This window comes from Microtus ochrogaster, chromosome 2, assembly GCF_000317375.1.
Source record: "Microtus ochrogaster isolate Prairie Vole_2 chromosome 2, MicOch1.0, whole genome shotgun sequence".
NCBI lineage: Eukaryota > Metazoa > Chordata > Mammalia > Rodentia > Cricetidae > Microtus > Microtus ochrogaster.
The window spans coordinates 28,788,799-28,807,957 of NC_022010.1; the positions used below are offsets into that span (position 1 = coordinate 28,788,799).

A 19,159-nucleotide genomic window follows, 5' to 3' on the forward strand; every position below is an offset into this window, starting at 1 on the left:
ATCTCATTACAGATGGTTGTGAGCCACCATGTGGTTGCTGGGAATTGAACTCAGGACCTTTGGAAGAGCAGGCAATGCTCTTAACCACTGAGCCATCTCTGCAGCCCCTGGAAGCTTACTTTTGATAACACTGAATTTGAACAAATTATTTACCCTCTTTGAGCCTTGTTTTCATCAGCTGACAAATAAGGACAACAGATTAAGCTCTTTTTTTTTTTCTGTTTGTACTCTGTGCTCCTTCCCTGTAAACTCACAATTTTAACCACCATCGCTTTACTGATGGGCTCCAAATGTTTACACAGAGAGATGGGTTTCACATCTTTGAATATATAGCTATATATCTGGGTGGCCCACCAGGAATATCAAGAGAAACCGAAGTCACCTTTCCCTCTGTTCCTCCTGCTGCCTCTGTTCTCTCTGTCCTCTTCAGTGAGTTTCAATGCCCACATAGTCACCAAAGCTAGACATCTAGAGAGCAGAGCACTTTTGCTGTGAACTCTTGGTCTCGAAGGACCCTCCTGCCTCAGCATCCGACATTGCTGGGACTGCAGCTGTGGGCATCCATCCGCCTAGCTCCAGGAAGACCTTTGAATCCTCTCCCACCCTCATTTCCCATCCAAGCAGTAGCCACACCCTAACCTTTTCCCTCCTTGAGTATCCTCAAGTCTTCCCTCAGTAAAGCCTCTGTGTTATCAATGTCGTGATTAAAGTCTTGACTGTTTCTGACCACTGCAAAGGGCTTCCTCTCTGGCCACTGTATACCAGCTGAGCTGCCCCACTCCATCCTCCACGTAAACACCACACATCCTCCGCTCAAAGCCCTCCCCAACTCACAGCGCTGGGTCTTCCCTTCTTTTGGACTCACTCCCTTTGAAAAATCAATGAAAATAATAAACACTTTCTCTTAAAACAAATCAATAAAATAACATGCTTAGATGACAGAGAGAAAGGGGGGAAGGGGAGGGAGAGGGAGAAGAGGAAAAGGGAGTGGGAGAGCAAAAAATAATGCAATGGCTCTCCTGAAATCAGTCAGAGGTCAGCAAGATGGCTCTGTGGGCACTTCCCCCCAAGTGTGAGAACCCGAGTTTTGATCCCTGGGACCTACAAAGGAGAATGAGACAACCAGCTCCCTCAAGTTGTCCCCTGACCTCCATCCCTGTGCCTTGGTGCTTCTGCACACAACTGAATGCATGTGCATGCACACACACACACACACACACACACACACACACACATACACACACACTAAATAAGTATAAAAAAACTAACTTCCTGAGTTATAACTTTATAAGGGGTAGCCACTGTAATCTTAGAGACCTTCCTTATATACTGTGTCCCAGTGACAGAGACCTGAATTACAGTTTTGCTCAGCTTTGTGACTTCTGAACCTCGTTCCTTGCTAGCCTACTGCTGAACATGTCCTTACCCTCTGCTTCCCTTGTTACTGATCACAGCCCAGCCACAGCTGGGATGCTCTCCTCTTGGACGCTTGGCCTCGCTTTCTGTCTGGGTTAGAGGCCACTCTTCTGAAGATGCTTCTAACACTGCATCATCAGCTGCAGCTCCATGTCTGACTCTTGCTGTGGGCACCACGGCATTAGCCTGGGAATCCTTTGAGGGCAGTGCTGTGTGGCATTTTGGAAGCTGCTGTGCAGGCATCTGGGAAGGTGCTGGGGACAGAGCTAGGTCCTCATGAATGCTGGGCTGTAAGACTGAGGCACAGCCCTGTGCAGCATTTAACACAGTAGAACCTTGCTCAAAAGCACTTAGAAGAAGTGAGAGAGGAGAGAGAGAGAGAGAGAGAGAGAGAGAGAGAGAGAGAGAGAGGGAGGGAGGGAGGGAGGGAGGGAGGGAGGGAGAGAGAGGAGGGCAGAGAAGCGTTACACACCAGGATTGACTCCGAACCCTAATGATATTTTCAGATTCAGTGTCTCCCTTCCTGCAAAGTGCCCGCCTAAAGCAGACCCTACGGGATTCATCTGATGACCAGAAAGAGGAACTTCAATTGCAGAGGCGTCCCCACCAGCATGTTTCCTATTTGCATTGTGGGTCCTGAGATATCTATCTGCATTTCCTCCAAGAATAGAAAAGCATTAGGAAACCTGACTCTGATCACAGAGGATTTTGAAGAGAAGACTGAATTTGGTGAGGATCTTATAATTAAAACATAGTATTGGAGAGAAAGAATGGCAAGATCCTGCTCCAGTGGAGGCTACAAATAATCTATGGGAGATTCTTGGCGCCCAATCAACATAATATTGACAGTAGTGAAACAAACATATTTTTTAAAACTGTTTAACAAACCCCCAAAATACCAATAGTTCCTCTTTTAGGGTCTTATGCAATTCCTCTAGCCACAAAAGAACATTGTGTGTGGACTTTGTATTATTCTTATGTTTCCTTCGCATGTGTCGGTATCCAAAGAGCAGAGTGGTATGAGTCAAGTTAACGACCATCCGTGACTTCAACAACAGCTTTCATTATTTCGTGGCCACTGAGGAGACAGCCACTAGAAAAACCAACCAAACCACGTAGGGGCAGGGCTCACACCCTGTCCCTTAAAGGAAGAACAACTTTTTTTAAAAAATTATTTATTTATTTTTTATGTATACAATATTCTGCCTGTATGTATGCCTGCAGGCCAGAAGAGGGAACCAGACCCCATTACAGATGGTTATGAGCCACCATGTGGTTGCTGGGAATTGAACTCAGGACCTTTGGAAGAGCAGGCAATGCTCTTAACCTCTGAGCCATCTCTCCAGCCCCAGGAAGAACAACTTTCGACCTTGTAACTATGGCTAAAGCCTCCTTAGAAGCAGGCAAGGGAAAGTCTGAAGATCAACAGAATCAGAAGGCCATGGTGACCCCAGCACTTGGAAGGCTGAGGTAGGAGAGCCTCAAGACCCAGGACAACCTTATCTGTGAGGTCTTTGTCTCAGAAGAATACAACCAAGTACCACGGCCACCAAAAATAATTCAGACTCCGAACACTGTTCTCAGGTAAACCCCTCCGCTGGAGGGTTATCAGTTTATCCGCGAGTAAAGGGATGGAAGAGTGCTGCAGGATCAAGTTATGGAGTCTGCTAAGCGAAATTGGCATTCCTATTATCTGCAAGACCCCTGTGGGACTCCTGTGGAAGGTGTGGCAGCAAACTGCCTGTAATCCCAGGACTAAGAAGGCAGAGGCAGACGACTCAGGCCCCTTGGAGACCACCTGAAAAACCCTCTTCCAAGAGGAGAGGGGAAATAATAAAATGCAATATTTTACTTTGAATGCTAATTAAGTTTTAAGAAAAGTTTGCAGCGCTCTTCAAATTATTTGGGGTTTTTTGTTTTGTTTTGTTTCTGTCAAATCAAAACTTCACCCAGAGCCAGGTATGGTGGCACATACCTTTATTTCCAGCACTCGAAGACAGAGGCAGGTAGATGGATAGCTGTGCATTTGAGGCCAACTTAGTCTACATAGTAAGTTCCAGTTCACTCAGGACCCTGTCTCAAAGCAAAACAATATATGCTAGGTGTAATGAGTCAGTCAAACAACATGACTGACACTTTCAGGTTCCAGGACCACACATGTGCGGACAAGCCCTCAGGCAGAAGTGTCTAATGGCCCCGGGAATCTTAAAGGACCCGGCGTGACCCACATGCAGCATGGTTGCATCATTTGTGTATGACGCAGCTGCATGAGCCCTTGTGTGCATGCTTGAGCTCCATCATCTGAATATGAGGTAACCACGCCATCCCCCTGTGCGCATGCGCTAGGCAGCCCTTAAAAGCTGAAAGTGGCCTGGCGGTGGTCGCACACGCCTTTAATCCCAGTACTCGAAAGACAGAGACAGGAGGATTTCTGTGAGTTCGAGGCCAGCCTGGTCTACAAGAGCTAGTTCCGGGACAGGCACCAAAGCTACAGAGAAAACTTGTCTCAAAAAACAAAAAACAAAACAAAAGCTGGAAGCGCTATCTTTACATCTTCAACTATCTATCTATCTATCTATCTATCTATCTATCTATCTATCTATCTATCTATCTATCTATCTATCTATCTATCTATCTGCACACCGACCTTCCCCAGGCCTGTGCATATGGACACACAAGCCCCCAATAATAATAAACTCCTACGCGGGTTTGTTGCATGTTCCGTGTTTCCTTCTCGCTTGCACCAGGTAATTTCACTAGGTAATACTTAGGAGGTATTTTGAGTCAACAATCTATAGATGGCAATTTATCTTCCTTCCTTCCTTCCTTCCTTCCTTCCTTCCTTCCTTCCTTCCTTCCTTCCTTCCTTCTCCTTCATTTTCTTTGTCTTTTAACAACAATATCTATCATCGAATGCTTATCTCACTGTCGGGGCTCCTGCCACACTGATTTCTGAGTATCATCAGGGAGTGAAGACAGGAAAGGCACAGTTTGAACTGAGAAGATGGTATGGGGGAAGCGGGGAGGTTCTCGATGGAGCACAAATACTCTCTGGTGAGAAAATGTAGTCAACACATTTGTTCAAAGAACAGTCTAGAAAACTGCTTCTTGCTAGGTACCATGGCATGAGCTATAGGAGCTTAAGACCAGCCTAACTAACATAGTGGAAAATTCAAAATAACCCCCAAGTCCTGCTTTAGAATGTGTCCTTCTAGTCCTTGCACTTAGAAGGCTGAGCCAGGAGGATCAAGAGTTAAAGTCATCCTTGGTTATATATTAAGTTGGAGGTCAGCCTGGGCAACCTAAGACTATCTCATACACACACACACACACACACACACACACACACACACACACACACACTTCCAAACCCAAACTCTTTTTTCCCCAAATGCAAAGACCATATTTGGTTAGATGTCTCTAATTCTAGCACCTGGAAGGCAGAGGCAGGCAGATCTCTATGAATTTGAAGCCAGCCTGATCCCAGGTAGCCAGGGCTACACAAAGAAACCCTTGAAAACAAACAAACAAGATCATATTTGACTTTGTGACAGATCATTCATTTTACCTCAGCTGTAAGAGCATTGCTACTTCCATGGGCATATGAAACAATCTGTCTATATTTGAGTAGTTTCACGAGGTAGCGCCCTTGGAATTCCTCTTCCTATCTAGTTGAAACTTAATTTAAGCAAGCTGTATTTTTCAGTTTTTTTTTACCTCATGTGTACATGTATGGTTCACACACATGAGTGCAGGTGTGTGTAGGCCGGTGTGTACCTCTGGCGCTCAGAGGATAACCCCAGGTATCTTCACCTCCCACCTTATCTGGGGTAAGGCTTCTTTGCTGTTATTTGCTGTTGCATAAGGTAGGCCAGCTAGTCCACAACTTGTCAGGGACTCTCCGGTCTCCCCCCCTCCCTGTGGGAGTGCTGGGACTACACACCGAACTCAGCTTTTAAATAGGTTCTGAGGTCCCAAACCCCTGCTGTTTTTATCCTATAGATATTTAGTGACCAGCAATATGTCAGTGTTACTTTACCTCTTTCCTCATTGTCCCCTAAGCCCCTCCAAACAACTACTGAAAGGTTGACTTGACTAAAAGGGACATCATGGGACTGGAGAGATGACCCAGCAGTTAAGAGCACTGGCTGTTCTCACAGTGAACTGGAGTTTAACTTCCAGCACCCACATGGTAGCTCTCAGAACCATCTGCTACTTCAATCCTAGGGGATTTGACTCCCTCTTCTGGCCTCTGTGTGCACTGCACACACATGGTACATATACATACAGGTAGGCAAAACACCCATGAATACAAAAATAAATAAATAAATAAATTTTAAAAATAAATAAAAGAGCCGGGCGATGGTGGCGCACGCCTTTAATCCCAGCACTCGGGAGGCAGAGGCAGGCGGATCTCTGTGAGTTCGAGACCAGCCTGGTCTACAGAGCTAGTGCCGGGACAGGCTCCAAAGCCACAGAGAAACCCTGTCTCGAAAAACCAAAAAAAATAAAAAATAAAAAATAAAAATAAAATAAAAATAAATAAAAGAAAGCTTCATGTCAAAATGCTTTTCCTGAGTCAAAATGATGGCTTGATGAATCAAAGAACACTTGGTCATAACAGACAACCCAAGTTCAATCCCTAGGACCCACAATAGTGAAAGGAGAGAACCAGCTCCTTCTGACCTCCACATACTCCCTGTTGTAATGGTCTGTCCTGTATAGCAACTGTGACATGCACACACAGAATAAATGAACTTTTCGTTTAAAAAGTAGATGCTTTTCCTGGGAAAGGCAAAGACCATGGATTTGTTACAGAGAATCAAACTGGCTATTCATGCATAAGTTAGGACACCACCATCTCTTTCCTTTTTGTACACACTGTCCAAAAATGTGCTGTGCTTGGTACAGAAATAAGTATTCAATAACGTGTGTTAAATTAAGAAATAGTCCCCTCATTCACGCTTGTGTTAATTTTTCTTATCTGAAGTCTTCCTGGGAAAATATGTAAACTTCCAACATTTTTTTAATAAAAGATGTATTGTGTGTTCGTGTGCATGTGCGCGCCTACACACGCATGTGTTTGTATGTGAGTGCAAGCACATGCACATTGGTATGTGTATGCTAAGGGCTGGCATCCACATAGGCCCAGAGGCATCAGATCCCCTGCAGCTGGATTACAGCTGATTGTGAGCTACCTGACATGGGTATTGGGAACTGAACTCTGGTCCTCTGCAAGAGCAGTGTGCATGCGTAACCACTGAACCATCTCTCTGACCACTCTTTATCTTTAGTACCTCCTTACCTTGGTACTTTCAGTTGGACGCCAGGCAGTTGCAAAAGCATTGGAAACATCTCAGCTGATAACTAAGAGTTACTGCAAATGCCATGTTATTTATAAAATGTAGATCATTCTTTAACAGCAGGCAGGCGCTCCCCCATTAACCCTCAGATAATTTCCTACAGGCAAATATGAAGTTCCTATGAAGAGACTAATAGCTAAGCTAAACTCAGATGAGGCAAGAATGGAAACTAAAGCCAGGGCCATCAGGGGTCTGTTATATCCTCTAGACCAGACCAGTTTTTACATAGCCTCTTTGCCCCCCAACCTCTTCCTGACCCACTCCTTCTTGGGTTCTCAAAGTTGAGAATAAAGTAAATATGGTGGTTTGAATTAGACAGCCTCCATAGGTTCATATATTTGAATTCTTGGTCCCCAGTTGGTTGAACTGTTTGGTAAGGATGAGAAGGTATGACTTCAGAGGAGTTATGCCACCGGGGATGGGCTAAGGTTTCAAAACCCCAGACCATTCCCAGGTAGTTCTGTCTCTGCTTGTAGATCAAGATGTGGGCACTCAGTTACTGCTCTAGTGCCCTACCCGCCTGCCTACTGCCATGTTCCCCACCACAATGGCCATGGACTCTAACCCTCTGAAACTGTAAGCTCCATTAAAACAGTTTTCCTATAAGATGACTTGGTCATGGCATAAGTAATTAAGACAAAGAAAAATAACTAAGATGGAAGTTTGGACCAGGAGTGGGGTGTGGAAGACTTTGAGCACTGGAAAGAGAGCTTAATGGGCTATTCTACTAGGCACTTGGCAGACAACAGTGTTAACTAGGGAGCAGTGTCTACTGTTGACTAGACTGCCATGTAGGCCAGGGAGGCCCGGCTCAGGAAGTTTAAGAGATGAAAAATACAAGCAACTGGGCTGGAGATCATTCTGGTGATATTTTGGCAAAGAACGTGGCTGCTTTTTGTCCTTGTCCTAAGACTCTGCCTGGGGACTACTTTGGCAGAGGATATTTCAGGACAGTCTAACGTTGACTGTGTCATGTGGTTATTATTGGTCACTGCTATGCGGATCTACAACAGAAATGAGCAAGCAGAACAAAATAAAATAGAAAATGTACAGTTGGGGCTGGAGGGATGGTTCAGCGGTTAGGAGCATTGCCTGCTCTTCCAAAGGTCCTGAGTTCAATTCCCAGCAACCACATGGTGGCTCACAACCATCTGTAATGAGATCTGGTGCCCTCTCCTGGCCTGCAGGAATACATGTAGACAAAATATTGTATACATATATACATACATACATACATAAATAAATAAATAAATAAATGAATAAATAAATAAATAATTTTTTTTAAAAAGAAAATGTACAGTTGGAGGAGAAAAAGCACCAGAAAATTTAATGTGGAAGCCAATCCTGTGCTCAAAAAGATAAGAGGTCTAAAGAAAGTCTTAATGCGAAATTGAATAAAGGGAGTGGTGCCCTCGGGGCAAGGACGCACTTAGATAAGCTTCCAACTTGCAAAGAGGAGAGGCCTAAGGAATCTTCTGCTCCTAAATGCAGGAAAGTTTGTTCAACAAAGGAATAAAAGAAATCAAAGCTCATGCAAATGTAATTCCCACCCGCGAAGGCAGCAGAATTTGCCAGCCTCAGCCAGGAGGTTCTGGCAGGAGAGTTATGAAGAACACAGGAGTAAAGAAATGGTAGGCTCTCCCTCTGCAGTTAAGGAGATCTTGAAGAATGGCAGGTGTCAGGGAAGCCCCTGGGTGGAGACCAACAGAGGCCCATGCAAAGAGCTGTGTAAGTGAAGCCCGGGTTGTGCTGAAGACCTCAGGATGTTGGGGATGCCAACGCTATGGGAAACCTGCCAAAGGGAACTGTAGACCAGGAGTGGAACCAGCCCAAGGAAGAGAAGGGCGCTGCAGTCACCAAGGAGGAACCATCTAAACCCTTTGATATCAAACATAGAGTGTAGGTTTGGAGATTGCCTTGCTGAGTTTTGGTCTTGCTTTGATCCAGGAGTTTCTCACTATGCTTCCATTCTTCACTTTTGGAATGGTAAATGTATATTCCAAAGCATTGTATGCTGGAAGTATGCAGTTTGCCTTTTGCTTTTGATTTTACAAGGGGTTACAGTTAAGAGACCGCCTTGAGTCTCAGAAAGAGACTCTGAAGTTTTAAACTGTGTTGCGATTGTGATAGACTATCGGGACTTCTGAAGTTGGATGGAATCCATTCTACATTATGATAGGGCTACAAACCTATGGGGCCAGAGAGTGGAACTTGCTGGTTTGGATGAGAATGGCCCCATAGACTCATGTATTTGCATACGCCACAGTTGGTGGAGCTATTTGGGAAGGATTAGGAGGTGTGGCCTTGTTAGAGGAAGTGTGTCACTAGGGGTGGACTTTGGTGTTTCTAAAACCCTAGTAGGCAGTGGTGGTGCATTTCTTGAATCCCAGCAATCCCAGGCAGAGGCAGGCAGATAGCTATGAGTTTGAGGCCAGTCTGGTCTACAGAGTGAGTCGCAAGACAGGCAGGGTTACACAGAGAAACCCTGTCTCAAAATCAAAATAAAACAAAACAAAAAACAAGCAAACAAATCAAAATTAAAAAGTCCAAACCATTCCCAGTTAGCTCTCTGCCTTGTGCTTGTGGACCTAGATGTAGCTCTCAGTTACTGCCCCAACACCATGCCAGCCTGCTGCCATGCACTCCCTCCCTGCACTCCCTCCCCATGCCATAATGATCATGGACTCACCCTCTGAAACTATAAGCAAGCCCCCAATAAACTCTTTCTTTAATAAGTTGCCTTGGCCATAGTGTCTCTTTACAACAATGGAAAAATAACTAAGGCAAGCAAGGACAAAAAAACAGTGGTGAGAATTTGCAATTCAAGGCTCTGAATATGAACTCTCTGACAATGAAAGAGACAGTATCTCAGTTATTATAATATTGGACTCCTCTCTTTACAGTATCAGTGCCCAGCGTAGATGAAGCCACAGAGAGCTCCTTCCTCTTGTGGGACTTTCGGACACCGTAAAAGGTGTTTTGCTGTGATTGGTGTAATAAAAAGCTGAGTGGCCAATAGCTAGGCAGGAGGTATATGTGGGATCTTCTGTAGAGTAAGGAAAGGGAGGAAGAATCTTGGTATGCAGGGCCAAGCAGAGAGCAAACAGGTGGTACACGATGGAAGGCAGGGAATACCAGGTGACAGAACGTAGAGTAGTATGAGTGGGTTAATTTTTTTTAATTTTATTTTATTTATTTATTTTTTTTTTTTGGTTTTTCGAGACAGGGTTTCTCTGTGGCTTTGGAGCCTGTCCTGGAACTAGCTCTGTAGACCAGGCTGGTCTCGAACTCACAGAGATCCACCTGTCTCTGCCTCCTGAGTGCTGGGATTAAAGGCGTGCGCCACCACCGCCCGGCTAAATATTTATTTATTTATTATGTATATACTATTCTGTCTGTGTGTATGCCTGCAGGCCAGAAGAGGGCACCAGACCTCATTACCAGACATCATTAGATGGTTGTGAGCCACCATGTGGTTGCTGGGAATTGAACTCAGGACCTTTGGAAGAGCAGGCAATGCTCTTAACCTCTGAGCCATTTCTCCAGCCCTGAGTGGGTTAATTTTTAAGAGCTAGTTAGGAACGAGCCTAAGCTATAGGCCAAGCTTTCATAATTAATAAGAAGTCTGTGTAGTTATTTGTAAGCTGGCAGCCCAAAGAAAAAAATCCAATTACAGATTCCCAGTCTTCAGGAGCCTCTTAGAAAATATCATCATTATCCATGAAACATGGTGCTTACAAAGGAAACCAAAATCTCTCCTTGTAATGCAAGAAATTTAACTCTTGAGTATTTTAAAGTCTTTAATTTTCCCCCCAGTTTTTCGAGACAGGGTTTCTCTGTATAGCTCTAGCTATCCTAGAACTCACTTTATAGACCAGGCTGGCCTCGAACTTACTGAGATCCGCCTGCCGCTGCCTCCCAAGTACTGGCATTAAAGGTATGTCCCACGAAAATCCCTACTCTTCCCAAGAAGAAAACACTTACGAATGAGCATCACAAAGGTGTGGGCTCTACTTCCATGCTGCTAGTAGGGCTGTGAATTGGTACAAGTACTTTGGAAAACTCCTTTGTAGTACCTACCCAAATGGCATACATGCCCTCCCGCTGGGAAAATCCTACAAGAAATGGGAGTCAGGTCCATCAAAACAAAACAAAACAAAAAGATGATCATAGATGATCGCAGAGGTAATATTTGTAATTACAACAAAAACAGAAGCAACTTCTTAAAAAGTGGTTCTGAGAACTGAACCCAGGAGGTTCATGCATACTAAGCAAGTAATCTACTGCAGAGATAACATCCTTAGTCCGGGAAGAGCTTGAAGGATCAATCAGAGAATGGATACACACATGGTAAAGTGTATCACATCAAGGAATGGCAGCCAATGCTGTTTTCAATAAGTATCCTATAGGGAACAAAGTATTCTCTCATAAGCACTATGTTGAGGCCGAGCAGCTGGACACTGGGGCTGGAGAGGCAGCTTAGCAGTTAGGAGCACTTGCTGTTACTGCGGAAGGCCTGGGTTTGGTTTCTAGCACCCACATGGTGGCTCACAACCATCTCCAAATCCATTTCAAGGGGAGCTGACCACCTTTTCGGACCTTCACCGGCACACATGTGGCGCACATACACATGCAGGCAAACACTAGTCCACACATAAAAATAAAGCCCTGAGTTTGATCCCCAACACTGAAGAGAGAAAGGAGTGAGGCGGGGTTACAACAACGATTTGCTTTTGGTGAATTTCAAAAACGGGCGAAAGTAATATAGAGTTTGAGAAGTCAGAGTGGTGGTAACTTTGGAGCTGAGTCGCCCTGTGTTTTGACTCCCCTCCTGTGGTTATGAAGAGATACAGATATATGACAACGGATGAAAGAACTTGTAAGATTGTGCGTATTTGCTGTCCGGGTGTTGTTGCACTTTGAACCTGGAGAGGGATATAGACATTTCCTAAGAAAGAGTTCAATGCAGTTTGAGCGTGGTGGCAAGTACTGCTTTTATACCAAGTTATTTCCCTAGACCCCTTTAGCCCTTTAGAAAATCTTTTCTGCTATGGAAAAGGCACTAGTCATACACAATCAAAGTCTTTTGCATTAATAGAACCTGAAAAGAAAAGCATATTATACTATGTATTTGAAATATACCTATTTACAAACCAGTTTAAGAAAGGCAAAACATGTGTTTTCCCACCCTTTTTCTTTATCTTCTACATTTTAACTTTATAATTCTTATTATTTTAAAATGACTGGAAATAATTTCTACTCATTATGTTGCAAATATCTTCTCTATTTGTCACCGACTATTCAAGCCAGAATCCTAAATGTCGGGGCTGAAGGGGAAGTAGGTTACAGGGCAGATGAGGGCGCCAAGGCCAGACCCTGAGTGCCTTGAAAGGCTGCAAAACTAGGGCAGGGCCCGATCATCCCCAGATTCTCAGAACTCTGTCTCCAACTTAAATTCAATCCAACCCCCTTATCTTCCCAAATAGAAAGATGACGCGAACCGTTCTGAACTGGGTCAGAAGGGGACCTTTCCCTCATCATTAACGTTTTCAATGACAACTATAACCCAAGCAGGTAATTTGGAAGGGCAGTCCTAGGAGTCCTTGAAAATCTCAGTAGGGTTTAATTCTAGGGTAAGGGTAGAATGGAGACGGGGAAGGACAGCCAGTATAGTATTTACAAAGTAACTAGCCATTGATCTAGTTGATCCGAAAATTGGCACAGATGGGGGTCGTCAGCGGGGATGACCGTTTTTTTTCCCATTAGAGTTTACTCGGTCAACACATGCCTAAAAGAGGTGAGAACCCCACTCCTCCAGAATCTACAGTAGCCAGGGGACGGGTCAGGGGGGTTCCCGAGCCACCTGCGCTGTTGCAGACTCTCCGGGTATGGCAGAGCGCATCCTGGCCCAAGCCTAGGCGCGACGGCCTGAGGACTGCGGAGGAGCGCTGCGGAGGAGGGCGAGGGCGGGGGTGAGCGAGCCGCAGTCGAGTTCACCGCTTGAGCGGGAGGCGCGAACGAGGGGAGGGACGCGGTGGCGAGGGTAGCGAGGGGGATGAGGTTTGCGCGCTTCCCGGGGCGGGGAGGGGGCCAGGGGCCTTACCGAGCAGCGGCAGTCTGCTGCTGCGCCGCACCAACGCCCGCATGGCCTCCGGAGCGCGTGGTACCCAAGCCGCTGGCCCAGCCTGTGATGCGGCCCCAGCGGCGCGCCCCGGGCGGCAGGTGGCTCGCCGAAGGATGCGCGTCACCGACCGCAGATTCCCTCGGACTGGTGCAGAGCAGAGGGGGAGGAACCTCTCCCCAGAGGCCGGGACAGCGCGCGAGTCCCAGGGCTGCCAGGAGAGCCGAACTGGCGCAGCACTGCGGCCGAGCCCACGTGCCTGCCGTGGTCCTCAACCTGCGCTCCTGGAGCCCTGGGCGCCCCGACTTCGGCGGGGGAGACTGGGTGTGGTCCCGCTGGGGAAGTTGCTCCGACTCGGTGGCTCGGACCGTATTGCGGTCCCGGGAGTCCCCGGACCTCTGCTTTAGATTCCGGAGCGAGAGAAGAGTGGTGACCCACAGACCTCCCTCTTTTGCGCGCGGGCATCTTTGACACTCCATGAAGGGTGCCTAAATCGGTGCCACACACTGGCCACCCCGAGGGTTTTATTCCTCACCTGGTAGCTTCATTGTGGATTGATTTTCTTTGTCTCCTCTTATCTCTTAGGATAACCACGACTCCCATCTACCTCCTAACCAGAGAAGCAGGCTCGGTTTCAATGTCAACTGAATAAACTGGGGAGGTTAAACAGACATTCAAACAAATTAGACTGTGCATCTCAAAGGATATTTTGTATTGCCCTCTTCTACTTCTGGCTTTTAGTCTCACTGTGTTTTGAAGTGACAATTATTTTCCATGCACCGAGCTGAATATTGAAAGCTCAGAATAGCAGCCCTGGCTCTTCCATTAAGGAGCCTTCCTGAACCATTTGTCCTTTGCGTCCTAGATCACTCCCCAGAGTGACAGATGTGGATCAAATTGTCGGTAACGTCTCTCCATCATAGCAGTTCTGTGCTCTTCATTCTTTTCACAGTTTTCTCTTCAGGCATGACCATGGTGAACGTACAACCTCGGTCATCACTGTTTCTCCTCCGATGCAGTCCACAGCACTATCATTTTTCCCTTTAGGGGAAACTTCAAAGTGACTTCCGTAATGCAACCACTGTGGATAATGACATGGGCTTAGTGCTTGAGGTTTTTTAAGGTCATATGACGGACCCATCGACTCCACTTCTGGAATTGCAGCAGGGGCATGCAGAGATATTTTTACATCCCTGTCCACTGCAGCGTTCCAGTAGTCAGGTTGTCCACTGATAGGTGTTCGGATAGAGAAAATGTGCATATATAAAAAACGCATTTTATCTTTGATAAAGAGGACAGTTCTGCTATATATGCTACAGCATGGAAATCTTGAGAACTTTGTACTAAGTAAAATTTGCAGAGACAGAAAGTAGAAAGCAGCCAGTGACTGGGGGTGGTGGAACAGCAGACAGGTTTGGGTTTCTAGGATGAAAGGAATATACTTAACACCCCAAGCAGCACACTTAAGGATGGTTAAGATGGGGTGTGGCAGTGAGGCTTGGCAGTACAGCCATTCACCTAATATGTGCAAGACCCCAACACAGAGTCAGGTAGAGGGAGAGCGAACAGTCAATTTAATGTATGTATGTAAAGCAACAGACAGGAAGGTCATGAGAAGGAACCTGAGATACAAGGTTAGTTCACGGTTAGCCTGGGTTGCACAGCAAGGCTTTGTCATAAAGAAAAAAAAAAAGGCCAGACCGTGGTGGCGCACACCTTTAATCCAGCAACTGGAAGGCAAAGGCAGACAGATCTCCGTGAGTTTGAGGCCAGCCTCATCTACAGAGGGAGTTCCAGGATAGCCAGGAACTCTATCTTGAAAACCTTGGGAAAACAGACAAACACATTTAAGAAAATTTAAAGTTAGGAAAGGGCATAAACCAGATAATATGGCCCCCTTCTGAGTTTTAGAAATAACACATATGTATGTTGAAGGCAGTGTACCAAAGTCTGTCAAGATGCCTCTAACTTGTGGCCCCATGAGTGAGTTAGAGATGGATTCCCTATCAGAAACCTGAATTCAGCCAGGTAGTGTCAGAGGCCTTTAATCCCATTCAGAGACAGAGGCAGGCAGATCTCTGTGAGTTATAGGACAGTTTGGTCTACAAGAGCTAGTTCCAGGACAGGCTCCAAAGCTACAGAGAAACCCTGTCTCAAAAACAAACAAACAAACAAACACACAAACAAAAAACAGAAACCTGAGTTCAAGCTCTGAGCTGGGAGAGACTGAATCCAATCAAATTCCACTGGCTTCCTTCAAGTCCCTGCTTCAGACTTAGCCACACTGTTGGCTACTCCCATCAGAGGATGACCTCCAAAAGGATATCTTTTTCCATTGGCCATTGCAAAGCCCAAGACAAGACCAGAGCCCAACACCAAAAGAACAAGTTTGTTTCCTGGCCAATGAAAGTAAAGGGGGAGTCCAACCAGAAATGCCACTTCCCAGCCCTCTGAAGTGAAGACTCAGAGAGGAAAGCGAGACTAAGAAGCCAAGTGGGAGGTGACTTCATACCCTGTGGAAGGCCGAGGCTGCCTGGCTCTCAGCATCACCTCCTTTTCTATAATCTGGTACTTACTGTCATGATAATATGTGTTTTACAGCCGGGCGGTGGTGGCGCACGCCTTTAATCCCAGCACTTGGGAGGCAGAGGCAGGCGGATCTCTGTGAGTTCGAGACCAGCCTGGTCTACAAGAACTAGTTCCAGGACAGGCTCCAAAACCACAGAGAAACCCTGTCTCGAAAAAACAAAAAAAAAATGTGTTTTAAAAAAAAAAAAAAAAAATGGCATTGGGTACCAAATGTAACACAATTGATAAAAACCCAAAGACAGAAATTGGGGTTCAATCTGAAGGTCAGAAAAGCAAAACAGCCAATCAGTGGCTCTGGCCTCTACCTCAGTCCAAAATGCAACCTTGGCTCCAGGTATCTCAGAATGAGATTGTGTGTGAGAACTGTCTCCCTCACCTCCGTCTCCATCTTCTATTCCTCTCTAGTCCTGGGATTAAAGACGTCCACCACCACCACCACTCAGTTTCTATGGCAAACTAGTGTGGCTACTGGGATTAAAGGTGTGTGCACCACTGCCTGGTCTGTAAACCTGACCAGTGTGACTGTTTTGCTCTCTGAACTTCAGGCAAGCTTTATTTAGTAAAATACAAATGAAATATCACTACATTGCTTATTTTAATAATATTTAATAACTACTCAATAAGTTTAAATGATATTCAGTAAGTACATTTAATACAAATTTAAACTTAATAATAGTCTGAATATTCGTTTGTGGCTGCAAATTCAAGTGCTTAGTATTTTAAAACTTTGACCTCAATTCACGCATACTGACATTTTATTCCTAAGTCTAGCATAGCTTGCTTTGCAACGTTAACAGTCTCACTCTATGTTGGTTATTAATTGTCTTATTACATTTATAATACTGAATTTTAAGTCCCTCTAAACATTCAATACCTTAACCAAATTTCCCTAGACATATATCTTAATCACTGTTCTGTTGCTATGAAGAGACACCATGAACAACGCAACTCATTTTTTTAATTTTTTTTTTATTTATATCTTATGTCTGAGTGCTCTGCATTTATATCTATTTGCCAGAAGAGGGCATCAGATCCTATTATAGATGGTTGTGAGCCACCATGTGGTTGCTGGGAATTGAACCCAGGTCCTCTGGAAGAACAGACAGTGCTCTTAACCGCTGAGCCATCTTTCCAGCCCCCAAAACAGCTCTTATAAAAGGAAGCAGTTAACTGGGGACTGGCTTACAGTTTCAGAGGCTTAGTCCATTATCATCATGGCAGGAAGCATAGCTGCAAGCATGGTGCTAGAGCAGTAGCTGAGAGCTACAGCCTGATGCACAGATCAAGAGAAAGAGATGAGGGGAAGGGAGAAGAGGGGAAGGGAGAAGAGGGGAAGGGAGAAGAGGGGAAGGGAGAAGAGGGGAAGGGAGAAGAGGGGAAGGGAGAAGAGGGGAAGGGAGAAGAGGCAGAGAGAGGAGAGAGGAAGGGAAGAAAGAGGGAAGAACTGGGCCTAGTAGAGTGCCATGGGCTTCTGAAACCTCAGAGTCTACCCCCAGTGACATATTTTCTCCAAGAAGGCCACACCTCCTAATTCCCCTTCAAATAACACCACTCTCTGATGACTAAGCATTGAAATATGTGAACTTATGGGGGCCATTCTTATTCAGACTGCCACAGTACAAGTCAAACAGTAAATTTATTTTTTTCAGTGCTTCAAACACTTAAAAAAGTCCAACCAAAATTCTTCAGTGTTTAAGTAGTATTTATATGAGTAAGACAGATTTTGTAAATTTAATAATTAAATTCCACTCAATGTTTAAATAGCAGTTGCAAACTTAACTATCTTTTTTAAAAATTTCAATTGTGGCTCAATTATTGTTCCTTGAAGAGTACCCAGGTTCAGTTCTCACAACTGCCTGTAACTCCACTTCCAAGAGAACTAGCGCCCTCTCAGGTCTCTGAGGGTAATAGCACACACATAGTACACACAGACTCATAAAGACACACAGACAGTCATAAAAATAAATTAATAATAAGTATATCTCTTAAACATTTATCTATTTTTATGTGCTCTGGTGCTTTGCCTGCATGTATATCTGTGTGAGGGTATAGAAGCCCCTGGAACTGGAATTACAGTTAGGAGCTGTCATGTGAGTGCTGGGAATTGAACTTAGGTCCTTTGGAAAGAGTAGCTATGGGGAGAGAAATGGGAGGCGGTGGCGGGGAGGAGGCAGAAATCCTTAATAAATAAATAAATTTAAAAAATAAAAAAAAGAAAGAGTAGCTAGTGCTCTTTACCACTGAACCATCTCCTCCAGCCCAACAAATGTATCTTTAAAAAGATAAAACTTCAGCCAGGTGGTGGTGATGCACGTCTTTAATCTCAAGACTCTGGAGACAGAGGCAGGTGGATCTCTGTGAGTTCATGGCCAGTCTGGTCAACAAGAGCTGGTTCTAGGAAAGGTTCCAAAGCTATGGAGAAACCCTGTCTCAAAAAACCAAAATAAATAAACAAACAAATAAATAAATAAAACAAAACAAAATTTCAACATACAAACAAGTCCAACATGTCAGATTCTCTTAAAACATATGAGATTTCTCAAATCATGAATCAGACACAAGCTATTCAGATAATTACAAAGTTTGGTTACACCTATCATACTTACTCATGCTGGCATAAACGGATTTATTGTTTAATCATATATTTTTTTAAATGGCAGGCAATGTGGGCCATAGCCCACCCATGGAGGTTGTAAGACAACGCTGAGGAGTCTTTGTGTTCCACTAAGATCTAGGGGATCAAACTCAGGTAATTAGGCTTGGTGGCAAGGGCCATTACCTACCTACCTACACAGCCGTCTCTCCAGCCTCTCCATGAATTTTATCATCTAAAATCTTTCTGGGCTAGAGCTATAACTCAGTGGTAGACTGCTAGCTTCGCTCTCATAAGGCCCTGGGTTATATCATCAGGAAGAAAAGAAGAGGTAAAAGAAAAAACACAAACTGAAAATCTCGCAACTGGGGGCTGGAGAGGTGGCTCAGTGGTTAAGAGCATTGCCTGCTCTTCCAAAGGTCATAAGTTCAATTCCCAGCAACCACATGATGGCTCACAACCATCTGTAATGAGGTCTGCTGCCCTCTTCTGGTCTGCAGACACACACAGACAGAATATTGTATACATAATAAATAAATAAATAAATAAATATTAAAAAAATAAGAAAAAAGAAAATCTCGCAACTGTTGTGAGTTCACTCACCCCATCTTCTATAGAGAGTTCAGGCACGCTTGCTAAGGTACGTATCTGTGATTAATGGTTAGTCACATGGAATCAGAGAGAAAGCTTGGGCCCATTCCAGGACAAGTTCACAAAGGCCAGGCTTCTGGGGGAGGGGCACTTCTTAAAAAAAAAACATGCTTTGTTTGTTTGCTTACTTTGTTTTTGCCTTTAATGAGACGGAAAGACATTTCATGACACCAATACTAAGTGTTTCCAGTCCTGGTACATCTTCGGTTACAATTACTGACAGCATTTTCTAAATTTCAGAAACCAGGCTTGTTGGCATGCACCTGCAACCCCAAGAGGCTGAGGCATCCCTGAACATTAGTTAGCCTGGACTATGTAATAAAACCTCATCTATGGCCAGGCGGTGGTGGCGCACGCCTTTAATCCCAGCACTCGGGAGGCAGAGGCAGGCGGATCTCTGTGAGTTCGAGACCAGCCTGGTCTACA

At 44.9% G+C, this 19,159-nt stretch overlaps 1 protein-coding gene across 1 annotated transcript in view; it reads right to left on the reverse strand.

Moving 5' to 3' along the window:
- The window catches only part of Flt3 (fms related tyrosine kinase 3), a 94,614-nt gene extending 81,463 nt beyond the window's left edge, over positions 1-13,151 (reverse strand). The window contains exon 1 of the mRNA XM_005344709.3: positions 12,883-13,151. Coding sequence (XP_005344766.3) covers positions 12,883-12,925 — 43 coding nt within the window. The 5' untranslated portion in view covers positions 12,926-13,151. The remainder of the gene's footprint in view (positions 1-12,882) is intronic.
- Between the last annotated feature and the right edge of the window lie 6,008 nt (positions 13,152-19,159).